This window comes from Anguilla anguilla, chromosome 3 (assembly GCF_013347855.1).
Source record: "Anguilla anguilla isolate fAngAng1 chromosome 3, fAngAng1.pri, whole genome shotgun sequence".
Classification (NCBI taxonomy): Eukaryota; Metazoa; Chordata; class Actinopteri; order Anguilliformes; family Anguillidae; genus Anguilla; species Anguilla anguilla.
This window is the reverse complement of record NC_049203.1, coordinates 34,318,549-34,332,276: the sequence shown is the minus strand read 5'-3', so window position 1 is coordinate 34,332,276 and position 13,728 is coordinate 34,318,549. Positions and strand designations below refer to the sequence as shown.

Below are 13,728 nucleotides of genomic sequence, written 5' to 3'. Positions count from 1 at the left end.
CTTTGAAGTATGTCAACCCCTTCTAAAGGAATTAGTACTTTTAATGAATATTGTTCTCATAAACCAGATGGGCAACGAAGGGCCGTATATTGTGTCTGGTTGTCCTGCCAACTTCTGGCCTTTATTACTTAATGAGACCTAACTTTTACACCATCTGACATTTTAGCTATATTTCTTGATAAGCGCATGAATGACAAACACTTGTTCTTGTGTTCCTATATGAAATGTTTTACTGTGAATTAGGTATATACGACCAATGAGCTCATTAAGCCTGGTTCATTGGTGGGAACAAAAACCTGCATACACACCTGCCCTCCAGGTCCAGAATTACCCACCCCTGACATAAGCCGCGTTTCCACCGCAGGAACTTTACCCCGGAACTAGGAACCTTTTGAGGAACTCAGTGCGTTTCCACCGCAGGAACTAGGGTCTACATTTAGTTCCGGGGGCTTTATTTTACCCCGCAAAAGGTTCCTGCTCGGGGGGTAGTACTTTCCGAAAGTACAGGAACCTTTTGGGTGGAGCTTGCAGCGCTGAACATTTCTGATTGGTCGAGTACTCGCAGCATTTTTTTGTGTTTGTTTTCAGGCGCCATGTTTAAAAATATGCAGCCGCAAACCAATTTATTTTCATAATAACTTCAAATCAAATTTGTTATTCGGCGCAGTAGGCTAGTTTTGGTTATAGCCTGCCAACGTCTTGGAATTATAACGTGTGCTCTTCTGTTCTTTTCTTGCTTTAGTATTCGTTTTATTAATTTTTTTTATAAAAAGCATCCGTGCTGGGACAGCATATTACGTACCAAAACATTCAAACGGATTAATTCGGTTGCTGAATATTTTCTTCTATTTTCTTTGTTAGCCCGTTGTAATTGACTCCAAACGTTTGATACAGGTAGTTCTGCGTAATTCACATTGGTGATACAGTAAAAGCAAACTGGAAATCACCTTCCGCACTTTTTGTCAGGGTAAAATAACAGGTTAATTCTAGTAATCGTCCCGTTAGCTTTTTCAGACTGCCGTAATTTTACTCTGCCATTCTTCAATTCCACAAAAAGACCAGGAAGACTATGGACTAATTTATGGTGCATGGTTCGCATCTGGAGGGCACACTTCGCTGCTCGGCTAGCAGTAACTTCGAAGGAAAGCAAACGGTGGCTGTACCACTACTAATTTAAATTTTCACGAAAGTCCGAGTTTTCGTTCTATTCTTGTCATTTTGCGATTTGCAATATGGAATTGACGATGAGAAAGTAATCAAACAGCAAATTGTTTACAACGTGTGCATGTTTTCTGCTGTTGTTGCCAGTTATACTTATAAATGTGAATGCATTCGGTCGCTTCGGATGTCAAGACATGAAAGCGAATGTTCGCATAAAAACATAATGAATGTGTTTGAGAGGATATATAAAACAGTTACAATCTGACTATTGGCCTGTTATATCCTATTTGTTGCATAACAACGGTCCAAGTTCAACTACCAACGACAGTTTTGCTTGACAACGGTAAAATAAGCCCAAACAGCTGCAGAAGAATATTTCAATTCCAGGTGATTAAATCGATAAAAAAAAAAATACAAAAGTAACCATATATAATCAATGTTGGTAACCCGTTGTATATAAGTGGAATAAACCCCTCTGGGCTGTCCCGGTTATTACAAAAAAAAAATGTAGGCTACTTCGGTGGTAGTATGGGGTTACAGAAGAAATCATAGGACAGATGGACTGACGACAACGTCGTTTTTTCATACGTCAGTGGGCTAATTTGCCTAATCTTCGCGGGACTTTAGACCGCGGTGGAAACGCAGACAACCATGGGCTGAAGGAACCTTTTAGTTCCTTGAAAAGTAGTTCCTGGGACTAAAAGTTCCGGGTAATTTTGGTGGAAACGCGGCTATAGACTGTTTGAAAATGAGCCCTGATGCATATGTCGGGGTGATGGGGCGAATAACTTAAGTGAATGCCCTAGTCCGTGTAAAATTGGCATGAGTGTTTGCAGGCAGCATATCGTGCTGATTTGTTTCATAATGTAACCCATGAAAGCATTTGTGTTCTGGTTTTGTTCTGTTATAAGCACTGCTCTCCTTTTACATAAAGATGCATAATACATTTATAAATGCAACATTAAATCTTACAACCCTAATCTTGGCTCACTTTCAAGGTTGATGTACACTTTGCTTTGTGTGTATATACAGCGTAACTGTATGGGTGTTGTGGACCTTTAATGCAGAACAGGACAATTGCAATGTCAGGTTTCTAAACATGAATTTCAAGTCATAGTATCAGGTCACTCTTACAACACTTTTAATAAAAATTGGGCAAGACCAAGCCTTTAACCACAATATTCTAGAGAGTGAGACACTGTTCCTGTGTGTTGATTGACTCGGAGCTAAGCTATTGGAGTTTAGTTGAAATTAACAGAAAGGGAGGGTTTTGGTCAACAAGAACATGAACCAGTGGCTTCTTTAGCTAGTGGTCTGTAACAAATGGGGGCTGACAGGTGCAGAGATAAGAGTTGTCTGCTCTCGATGAGATGAGACTATTACGATGTGATGGCCTTCAAATACTGTATGACACACAGAATTATGTAAGGAAAAAGGTAAATAAAATATATATTTTTAAGAAAAGTGGAGTGAAAATGCAGAAGTCCACCAAAATTAACCATATTTGAACACACACTGAAAAATGCTTCCACAATACACATTAATAATCAACCATCTTCAGAGTTTTCAAGGAAACTGGAAGGAACACTTACTACATTGCTTAATTATCACAGACAAGCTGTAAGGAATACCACCAGACTTCTTGTTTTTGTTTTTATTAGAACAAGCACTATATAGCAGCAGTGTACAGTGTTCATGAAAAGATATGTATGTCATTATACAATTGCACTTCTTCAAAAGAAACCCATTAGAAAATGGATTTAAATAACTAAGCGGACAGCGCAACACTGCACCCACAGAGTGGCACAGGTCAATCTGAAAAAGAAAAACTAAAGGATAGGACCTTTCGTAAGGCATCTGCAACATTCATTGGCAGGCTATGTCATTTGCACATGCAAGTATTATTAACATTACAGTTGATGGGTGTAATGGATGTTTGTCCTGCAGTCAGTGAGATGTAGGTGCAGTGGTAATTTGTAAGTCTTAGTTTTCTACTCAGTCTGCTGCTCTGGGAATGTGGAACATGGAATGCATTTTTTTTTTCCAAAGATGAGCATGACCATCTCAGAATGAAATGTTTGATCTTAGGCTTCCACACACAGTTAACATCTTCAAGTCTTTTTTTATTGCATCTGTTATAGCCACAACAGATGTGAAATGTCAAGGTACCACACAGCCTGTAGAATCATGTATCTCAGGAGAAGAAACCACCATAAAATTGTAAACTCTCGGATCTTTGTAAACATCTGAACAAATGCATGACAGCTGCCATAACAACCACACAATCTACAGCTGCTACTTTCAATGTGTTATGACTTTATGGAACAAGTATGAAGACTGAGCCAGAACCTTTGATGAATTGTCAGTGCGGGCAGAGTGTTGGGGAATCTGAGCTACCAGTACCTGGAGGGACCAAGTGGTTGTGAACAGGTTGTGGGAAAGCAGTGGTTGTACAACAAGCGAGTACATTCCAATCCAATGTGCCAACAGGTTCTGTACAAGTGTAATAAAGAGAAAAAAAATGAAGAAAATCTGGAAAATTATAATCCTGTTGTCCACCATTCAAGCATAGTCCACAGATCTGTGATACCGGTAAATTCCTCTTTTCTCTAGTAGCCCCACAACTGAAACTTGCAAAACGGCAAGGTAAATTCCTAACCCTCAATTCAACAGAACCACAATTCTGCATCTAACAACATACAAGCCAAAGGCAACTAAAAATTTACCTTTTACTGATCATTGGTCTCCCTATGATTTCCTTTCTGGTCCATGATTAAAAAAGGATTATAAAGCATTTGGATTAATATTCAGTACAAACTCGCAGCTGAATCACTTCGCCTTATTTGCATTTGGTAGTGTTCTTTTTTTAAGTCAGGTTAAGAATAAAAACTATTTCATTTCACTTAGGGAAAACAATAATAATTTCAAAGACAACGCTTATGTCTTTAGAGATGCCTGTACTGGACGAGCTTGAAAAGTGCAACAGCGCGTACTGAGGTGCACTCACAGATCTTCAAATCAGTCTGCCCACATTACTGGCCTGTACAGAGCCAATATGTCATGGTTGTGGGACCAAAAAACAAATAGGAAATTGATGTGCATGGGCATCTCTGAGGATACGATGCGGTGGGGTTCTATGCAAACGCAAAGGCTTCCATGAGACACTGTAAAGAGAAACGAAACCAGCTGCTGACTGCAACAGATTATTCAGCAAATGAATCTCTTCACAGTTAGCAAAGAAAAACCAGCAAAGACACATTGAGATCAATGATCAATTCAAAGGTAAGACTCTGGCCTTTAGTTTCCAGAAGCCAAATCCACACTGCTAATATTCTAATGCCAGGCTACTGAACAGCACTACTTAGGATAGGTGGCTGTTTTTACACATTTTTGCAGAGCAAAACTGAATCCAAGAACACCAGCTTCCCAGGTTGCCAGCAAGTAATGAAAATATGGGCCAAAGAAAAATGGGTGAAAATAATTTCTCCTAAAGTGCAAGTATGCTCAACTTGTAGGATCCCTGTTTGCACAAGTTGGGAATCTATCTGCATTGTGTATGCGTAAGTTGCTCTGGATAAGTTGCATCTGCTAAATGACATGATGTGATGTAAAGTATAAGGGCTCAATGTGTTAAGGCACAGCAATTAGAACTGTTGCTGAGAAAGCTACTTCCTACAGAAAAGCTTTGAACTGGGCTCAAGTCCCCGCAGGTTACGCAAGGCCAGCCTGAGCCTGCTTACTGATTCTTTCCTGTGACCTGAATTGCACTGCTGGAATGCGTGAAAGAACATACAGGATGAAGCTATGCGTCCCTACTTTTACACACTGAGATGAAAAAAAAAAATAAATAGACTTCACAAACCACCAATCATAAAATGGATTTAAATAAAAATCACAACCTTCCCCCACCCCTCAATCAAAGCTGGATTATGTTCGGTTGCTCCCGAGCATCAAATGTGAATTCAGTGTAAAATGTCACATTCATTATTCACTGAGATCACAAAACGATAACAATAATATGAGCTTAATTCATAAAATGTATCTAGATGGCTCATAGTTTACTTGCCAAGCCTCCCTTTACACGCTGAACATTTAATTGACTCAAACTCTTAAATCTACAGTTGGACTTAAATGAAGGCAGTGTTGGCCAGAGTATTTTTTACTTTTTCATTAAGTACCTATAAAACTTTAGATCTTAACCATATACTCTCCAGGGAGACAGAAAAAATTTATTTTTAAACATTAAAACTAATTTCCCTTTCCCATTTGGTAATCTTAAAAACAAAAAAAAGGGTGTGCACTTCTTTGGCTTTTGAAAATAACATTCAATTAAAAATCTGACAGACCAAAAAGGGAAAAAAAAGCATACTAAAAACACAATCAAACGAAGCACTACAATGCTTTTATAATCATAAAATTCATGAGTAACGGGACGCACTTTGGCTTCAAACACAGTGCTCTCGCCTCGTTCTGTGTTGAGCCGCTCATGCCAAACTGCCACCGCTTCTCCTCATTCCTAAAAGGTGACTGTAGATGGTGCTGTTCTGCTGTATTGCACTCCACTGAAGTGCCTAGGGGACGTGAGGAAACATTTGGCCCTACAGCAAGGGTCATAAATAAAGAAACGAGACACCGGAGGACACCTTAACCTCCAGACAGAGCGGCGGTGGGTGGTACGGCCTGATTCCCTCGTGGAACAGGAAAGTTCCGTTTTCCAAGGAAATCTGGAACTGCCGGAGGACCCGTTCCTCTCGGAATGCCCAGCAAGGCTTCAGCCAAAATCAAGAAGGAAATGTACCGTTGCCCTTTATGTAGTCGGGGTGAAACTGATGACGGTGGGGAGTTCCAATTAAGGGGCTCCAAATAAAGTCTGGGGTATAAAGCTTGGCCTAAAGGATTCACAGCCTGCGTGCTTGCCAAACATTCTTGGCTGGAATACGTCCACATCATGAGAGCAGCACTTGACACGCGGTCTCTTATTTATAGACTAGCAGTTAGTGGAGTTATTCTTCATATAAGCAGGGCTGGAGGTTAGCTCCAAGTGACCAGGGCACAGGCAGGCTGTGCAGTAATGATCCGTTTGCTAAAGGACCAACACCAGGTCAATTTCCATATTCTAAGTGATTGGCTGATACCAATAGGCCTAGCTCATTTCTATAGTCTACTTTTATAGACTACTTCTGAGGGTAAGCATTGGAACAATCAGTAGTACTGTATGTGATGCGGGCACCAGTGATGATGTGGAAATGTTGGGGTTCACTTTGTGCCGGTCACTCACTGCTGCCAAAGCTCTCAAGTGCAATGAGAGATTGAGAAACGCTATTAACAGCATACAATGGTATACCGCGCAGGTTCCAGCCTCTTTAAATTATAAATCGTTTCATTGATAATGCCGACAATTCATATTCTTGGAATAAAATTATATTTACAGAGGAACTGCTTGTCCCTAAAGAGTATAGGGCTATATTCAGCTAAACAAAAGCTTTTCTAAGATAAATTACTCCAATGACAAAAGCGTTGACTATTTTGTGAATTCCTCAACCAAATGTAATCAATGAGAAAAAGGTTTGATATTTTACATAAATATTACGTATCTTCATTATTTTCTTTTTAACTGCCACTGATTTGTGATGCCCGCATGAATTTGTCTTAACCTATGGCAATGAAAGCTGCCTTAACATGCGTGTAATACTAATAGCTACCAGTAACTAGCAGCTCGATCCAAACATCGGTCTGAATCGAGCTCTTCCACTAAAGCTTCACATGAGGTGTGTCTGAATATGTTCTGCCGTTTCTGCTAAGAGACTTTTTTTGTTTAAGGCAAAGACATACTCGGAGGATAAAAGGGCGAGAGGACGGAACTACGAGTCAGACCGCTGCCTTGGCGACCACTTCTCTGCGAGTCAGCGAGGGTCACGTGATCCAGGGGGGGACTGCTTCGGTGACGGACGTCGTCCGGCGTTTATTCCTCTGCTGGTTCCGCAGTCCCAGGTACCCGTGTGTGTCGTGGTCTTAGTGACGAGGGCATTCAAAACAAAAACTGTGCATAGGTAAAAGCGTTTGTTTGTCTGAGATGATATGTTGGACGCAGCCTGTCAGACGCTACCAGAGCTGAGGGTTCTCCAGCTTGTTGAACCCGGGTGCTTTGCGGAGTTCCCAGTAAGTGTTGTTGGAGACCCACCTCTCCCTTTGATTGGCATCGATGACTTTCCTGTGAGGAGAGAGACGAACGGTCAGAAACAGTATAAGACTGTTAAATACTTGAGTGTGTGTGTGTGTGCGTGTGCGTTCGTGTGTATGTGTGTGTGTGGTGTGTGCGCGCATGTGTGGGTGGTATGTGCGTATGAGGTGTGTGTATGTGTGTGTGCGGGCGTGTGTATGTGTGTGTGGTGTGTGTGTGTGGTGTGTGCGCGCGTGTGTGTGCAGTTTGTGCGTTTCCCTGGGTTCAGCACTCTTTCCATAACACCAGTTGGCGCAGGCAGGCTGCGGGCAGCAGATCAGATGAGGGCTCTCGTGTGGCCCTGTGTGGCCCTGGCAGTGCCGTGGCCTGGGCGTGTCACTCACTTGAAGAAGCGGGGCTGGTGTTTAACGTTGTTCTCCTCCTGCCACTTCCTCCTGGTCCTCTGCAGGTCCTCGATGCGCTGCTTCTCAGCAGAAGCCTGCTCCACCTTCCCCTCCTCCAGGTACCTGCGTGCAACCGTCAGGCTTTAACCCAGCCCCGCTCTTTCTATTACACCCACTACCAACTTAAAAAAGGGTCACGTTCTCCAGTTTCTGTATGTTTTTTCGACAGGCCCAGATAATATATTGTGTGTAATGAAGATTTTTTTAGTGACTTACGAAAGTTTCTGGCAGCCTGGCTGCTTTATAGTGGCTGGCATAGGGGTTATTTGTAAATTGTCTTAATACATAATTGTCTATACATCGGTGTGGATTGTAACTACCCTTTTCATCCTGAAGGTGGCAGCAGTGGACAAAGATGTTTGTTCAGGTCACTGGCACAGTCACCAGAGTTTTCGAGAGAGCGCTGCAGACAGGCAGGGACCAGGCCTCCTGCGGCACAGACAGGTGACCCGCAGCGAGGGGAGCAGTACCTCTGATCGGGGCGGAAGCGGGCGTCGGTGGGCGGCAGAAGGTCTTTGATCTCGGGGCACAGTTCGTTGAGCTCGATGGCAAAGCGGGTGAAGCCGTAGTACAGCTCGTAGTCGGTGGGCATGGACCCTGGGGGGAGAGGGCGCAGGAGAGGCAAACGTCCATAAGGCGCGAGCCTAAAATGAAAATCCGCCAAACCTTGTTTGTGAATATTTGTAACCGGTCAAAGCGCTAGCTTGGACGTTCCCAGAACGGGGTGGCTGAAGGACCGAACGCTGGGTAAAACGGTATCCGACTGCACCTGGTCTCCAGACGCACTTGGCCGACGGCGGGACGCCGCAGTACAGGCCTTCGTGCCACTTGCCAAACAGCCGATGGACCACCTTCCCCTCCTGGTCTATCACCACGCCCTGGACCTCGTTCACGTTCGAGCTCCAGTAGTTCCCCTGAGAGGAGGCAGAGTGGACCAGCTCTCAGGCGCCGATGGTGACAGACTGGGTGCGTTAATCATTCACACAGACTGGGCGCGTTAAGCATTCACACAAACGGCAATGCTCAGTGTGTTAATGAAGAAAGACATCACCGCTTTACTGCATAAATCTGAAATACTAATATAGTAAATCTGAAATAGTAATACAGAGGTGGAAAAACTTTCATTTCTAACAATACAGGTGTCTTTAAACCAAAGGACATTTTCTTTTTTCATTGCTCTCATTATTAATTAACTGAAGTAATACAGTGCTGTGACCTTATTATTTACCCAATCAAATAAAGTATATGTATTTGTTTGACTGTTTCCGCCTGCAAACTTGCCTTGACGAAGGTGAGCTTGCAGATGCACGCGCTGCTCCTGTTGTTCCTGATGGTGATCTCTCCGTAATGCTCGATCCACCGCCTCCCGCTCAGGATGTTGTGTATGCAGGTAGTGACCTTGTTCCACTCGTAGTGATCGCCGAACCTGGGCGCACAAAACGCACGCGTGACGCACGCTGCAGACGCATCACTGCAGACGCATCACTGCTGACGCATCGCTGCAGACACACGCTATAGACGCATCACTGCAGACGCACGCTGCAGACGCATCACTGCAGACGCATCACTGCAGACGCATCGCTGCAGACGCATCGCTGCAGACGCATCGCTGCAGACGCATCACTGCAGACGCACGCTGCAGACGCATCGTTGCAGAAGCATCACTGCAGACGCACGCTGCAGACGCATCACTGCAGACGCACGCTGCAGACGCATCGCTGCTGACGCATCGCTGCAGACACACGCTATAGACGCATCACTGCAGACGCACGCTGCAGACGCATCACTGCAGACGCATCGCTGCCCGAACAGCGAGCAGCGAGCGAGAGCCTCGATGACTTCAACACCCCGTCAGCTGCATCTGACCTGCGATTCCGCTAAAACCTTTTTTCCCCCCGTGATGCGTAAGACGCTCAGTGCACTGCGCCGACTCGAAGGCCCCCCCGGGCCCAGCACGAGCTGCTGCTGAGTCACAAGGTGTGACATCATCTCTTTAGGCTGCGGGGCATTGTGGGCGAATCTTCGTTTCTTCCCTGCAGAGGCGTCACAGTCTGATGGATTCCCTGTGAGATCAGCAGCCCTCGGGCACGCTCAGTCCTCCCCCATCCTCCCCCACCTCCCCCGCCCCCCCAGCCCTTCCCCAGGAGCACAGCTGGGAAATGTGCACATCAGAGGACTTCCTGGACCTCTGCAGAGCACAACAGAAATCTATGACTGCAGTGCCTAACAAAAGGCATTATGGGATATTAGAGTGTCACTAAATAGTTTGTCCCCAGCTGTTAAATCCTCCACACAGAGAAAAAAAGAGGGAGAAGGAGAGATAAATAGGGAGAAGGAGAGATACAGAGGCAGATGGGAGAAACACAGACACATATACACACAGGCACACACACACAACATACAAAAACAGAGAGAGAGAGAGACACACACACACACACACAGTTCCGTATTGCTATCCTTGTGGGGACTTCCCATTGACTACATTCATTCCGTAACCTCTAACCCTAACCCCAACCACTACACCTTACACGCCTAACCTTAACCCTAACCGTAACCTAATTGTAACCCTAACCCTAACCCTAAGTCCTAACCCTAAAACAGCCTCTTGACCTTGTGGGGACCAGCAAAAGGTATTATTACAAGTTCACACACACACACACACAGAAAGAGAACAGCTTGTGTTGCGTAACCCACCTCGGGAGCATGACATTGACCGTCCCGATAGGCAGGATCTCCATGGACTTCCCCCAGAATTTGTTCTTCCATCTGACATCTGAAAGGGCAGAGCAGAAGAGGAGCGGTCAGCTAACGCCCCGGCCCGCCAAACTACCACTTTACAAAACAGGCCGGCTTATTTCCCCTGTGCCCTGAAGAACAAACATCCCAGCCGCCTCTCGTAAATATCGACTTTCTATCAATTATCTTGTTTCCTATCAATTAGCTTTGCACAGACATGGCAATGAGTTCCTGTGGCCCTCTGGAGGAGCAGAAAAACTGATAGTTAGCTGCCTTCAGCACTCCATTACAGCGAGGGGGCAGGGCCAGAGCCATGTAGGGCATAGGGCATGGATGGCACCTCTTACCTTGCCAGAAGGTGAACTTTTTGGATTCACAGTGACAGGCCGAGATGGGTGGGTGGTGGCTCACCTGGAAAAAGGGCAGTTGCAAACAGTAAGGCGGAATGCGGAATGTTTCTCTCGAGACCGCTGGACTGTGACGCCGTTTCATACTTCCCTTCTGTGGGATGCTTTATGCCACAGAATAATCCGTCGCCACTCTTTTTGACTTATTTTCACCTCCCCTTAAATCAAGTTCTCTAACAGAGGGAGCTAATATATACACATTTAAGTTCAATAAAGTTTTACAATAAATTAGTTAACAACGACTGTGCACACATTCCATGGCAGGAAGAACAGCTTGCAGCTGTGTAACAAACAAAGCCATGGACAACAGAAGCCACAAGCTAAAAGTAGAGCATTAACTGTTATAGTGTTATAGAAGGTTGTGTGTGTTCTATAAGGAGAAAATGGCATTTCTAAAATAAAGGATATCCAATGAAATTGGCACAATGACAAAACTCTGGTGGGCAGCACACACCCTTCTGGCTCTCTGGCCGTCTGACAAAATAGCTTTAGGCCAGTGAAACATGACACTGATGCTCCGGACTACAGCAGCGCCCCATGGGTGAAGGGCACAGCGGTCACAAAAGCAGGGCCACTAAATATGATGCCAGACAATGGGGGGAGGAGCCAGCGCCAAATGCCACTGCTCCGATTGGGCACAGACGCTGCCAGAGACTGACACTGGGAATGTCGACACTGTGGGAATGTTACTACTCTGAGGCCTTGGGGCCAGAGGAGGGGATTCTGCGCTGAGCAACAGTCCTGTCAGAGTTAGTTTGACATTATATAGCCGCTGGGTGTGGAATGACCGGGGAAATGGACAACTCCACCTGCTTTGAAGCAGGAGTTCTCAAACTGGTGCAATGGGTCTGCCTGTCAGTGATATGCTGCAGACAGCCACAGAATCGGTAGACAGTCCATAACACTTACAATTATGGTTGAAAATTATATTTCATATGAATAACAATTATAATAATCATATCGTATGAAAAGTTGTAGTGCACACAACCATGGGAACAGTCCAGAAGACATACTGGACTTGACGATATGACCATGTAGCAGAGCTTGACCAACAAGAGGCTTTCACAAATATTGATTCAACCAATAAAAACTGTGTCTAGACTTAAAAATAAAATAAAAAACGTAGCCATGACAACTTATGAAAAAAAGAAATTGCTGCAGCATACCTGTTCAGCGAAGAAACAGAGGCCCTTGTCTTCCCGGATACATTCATAGGTCTCTCCCAGTAAAGGATTGAATGGTTTACTTCCTGCTCTGTAGTACGTGGATGAATATCCAGAGACTACAAAAGCAGCAACAAGGACCTGGAGGACCAAAGATCACTGATTGGTTATCACAGAGACCAGACAATAATGAAAATTCATGAATTAAGGCCAAAGTGGGATGCACCCATCCATCCATTAAAACCTTTAGTGTAATACTGACTGAACTTGGCCACAACTGGAATGCAGCTTATTTTCAGCAGGAGGCTTCTAATTGGAAAATAATAAAAGCAGGGGTGCATTTGTGATCTCGGCACAGCCATTAAACCCTCTTCTTGAAATACGAATGCTTAAATATTTAATGACATGACACACAATGAAGAGAAAGCACTCATTTCTCCCTCTCAGAAGCGGCTGATTGGGCCGTGTAATAGCAGCGCATCGTGCAGGGGGCTGCTGGTTGGCTCGTGTGTCTGAAGCGCGGTTCTGCGGTACGGGGACGAGCCCCGCGCTCTCCCGTCAAATCCGGACCGCGCCGGGGCCGACTGCGGTCGATCAGGCGGGCCGCGGCGTGAAAAGAAGGCGACGCCATGTGTTTCCAGGAGATAAGGGCCGAGGACGTCGACACCGTCCCGAAACAGCAGCAGGGATCGCCACACAAACGCGGATGTAAAAATAGCATCCACGGTTTCGACACTAGGGTGGGAACCGGACATTTTAAAGAAGGGAAGCATCATGCATTCGCTGGTGGCATTCATTCATTGTTGGGAACACCCTGTGTGCTCTTAGGGGTTGTGTAAGATAGAGAAACGCCATGGGTTCGCTCTAATCGCTTCCTCACGTCCTTTCCTCACTCCTTCGCTCCAGCCAACGGGGCACATGAGGAAGAGATGCAAGGATGATATACGAGGATGGAGGAATCAAGGTAACATGTCAGGCCGATGGCATGTGCTTGCTCAGTCAGGCGTCAGTCTGAAGCGATGTCAGTCACTAATGACGCGTTGCATCGCCTGTCAGTGGGCTACTGAACCATGCTGTTACCCCAGAGCTGCTTTCCACACTGAAAATCAGATGCAATGATCTACTGGACACTGTCAAATAAAAACAGTAACAGCCTATAATATGAATTGCACAGTTAGAAGACAGCAAATGCACATGAACAGACTGAAATGACATTATTGCCCAGTCATAAAAGTGAGGGGGAAAAAAAGGTTTTGAACACAAGGCATGTTTAAGTTATTTCAGTGTAAAACATTGCCGCGATTGTAGAGCAAACTATTTGTGTCCATTGTTATTTGCATTCAACGATATGAACAAAGGCTACATGACACTTGCATAGCCTACATTTGCCAAAATTATATCGTTTTGAAAGGACAGGTGTTAACGCTAAGCATTGAAGGTTGTGTTTGTTATGCAGTAACAAGCACACTGAACGATATGGGAAAACAGTGCCATGTTTTTTTGCCTCTTTTGTCAAGCATAGACATGGCTTTTGATAGTCCGAAAGAATGCGTGTCATTATGAATTAAAGCAAAAGAGAAAGGAACGGTATAAAATTATAATTTATCATTTAAATAAATATAAATATCATTTGCGTG

The 13,728-nt window shown here is 44.6% G+C and overlaps 1 protein-coding gene across 6 annotated transcripts in view; it reads right to left on the bottom strand.

Annotated features, from left to right (window-relative positions):
* Nucleotides 1-2,800: 2,800 nt before the first annotated feature.
* Nucleotides 2,801-13,728, bottom strand: part of osbpl6 (oxysterol binding protein-like 6) — a 61,257-nt gene continuing 50,329 nt past the window's right edge. For all 6 annotated transcript variants that reach the window (XM_035409139.1, XM_035409136.1, XM_035409142.1 and 3 more), the window contains 8 exons: nucleotides 12,095-12,232; nucleotides 10,869-10,932; nucleotides 10,480-10,558; nucleotides 9,067-9,211; nucleotides 8,555-8,699; nucleotides 8,256-8,382; nucleotides 7,726-7,848; nucleotides 2,801-7,372 (listed from right to left, as the gene is read on the bottom strand). In XM_035409139.1, coding sequence (XP_035265030.1) covers nucleotides 7,264-7,372; nucleotides 7,726-7,848; nucleotides 8,256-8,382; nucleotides 8,555-8,699; nucleotides 9,067-9,211; nucleotides 10,480-10,558; nucleotides 10,869-10,932; nucleotides 12,095-12,232 — 930 coding nt within the window. In that variant the 3' untranslated portion in view covers nucleotides 2,801-7,263. The remainder of the gene's footprint in view (nucleotides 7,373-7,725; nucleotides 7,849-8,255; nucleotides 8,383-8,554; nucleotides 8,700-9,066; nucleotides 9,212-10,479; nucleotides 10,559-10,868; nucleotides 10,933-12,094; nucleotides 12,233-13,728) is intronic.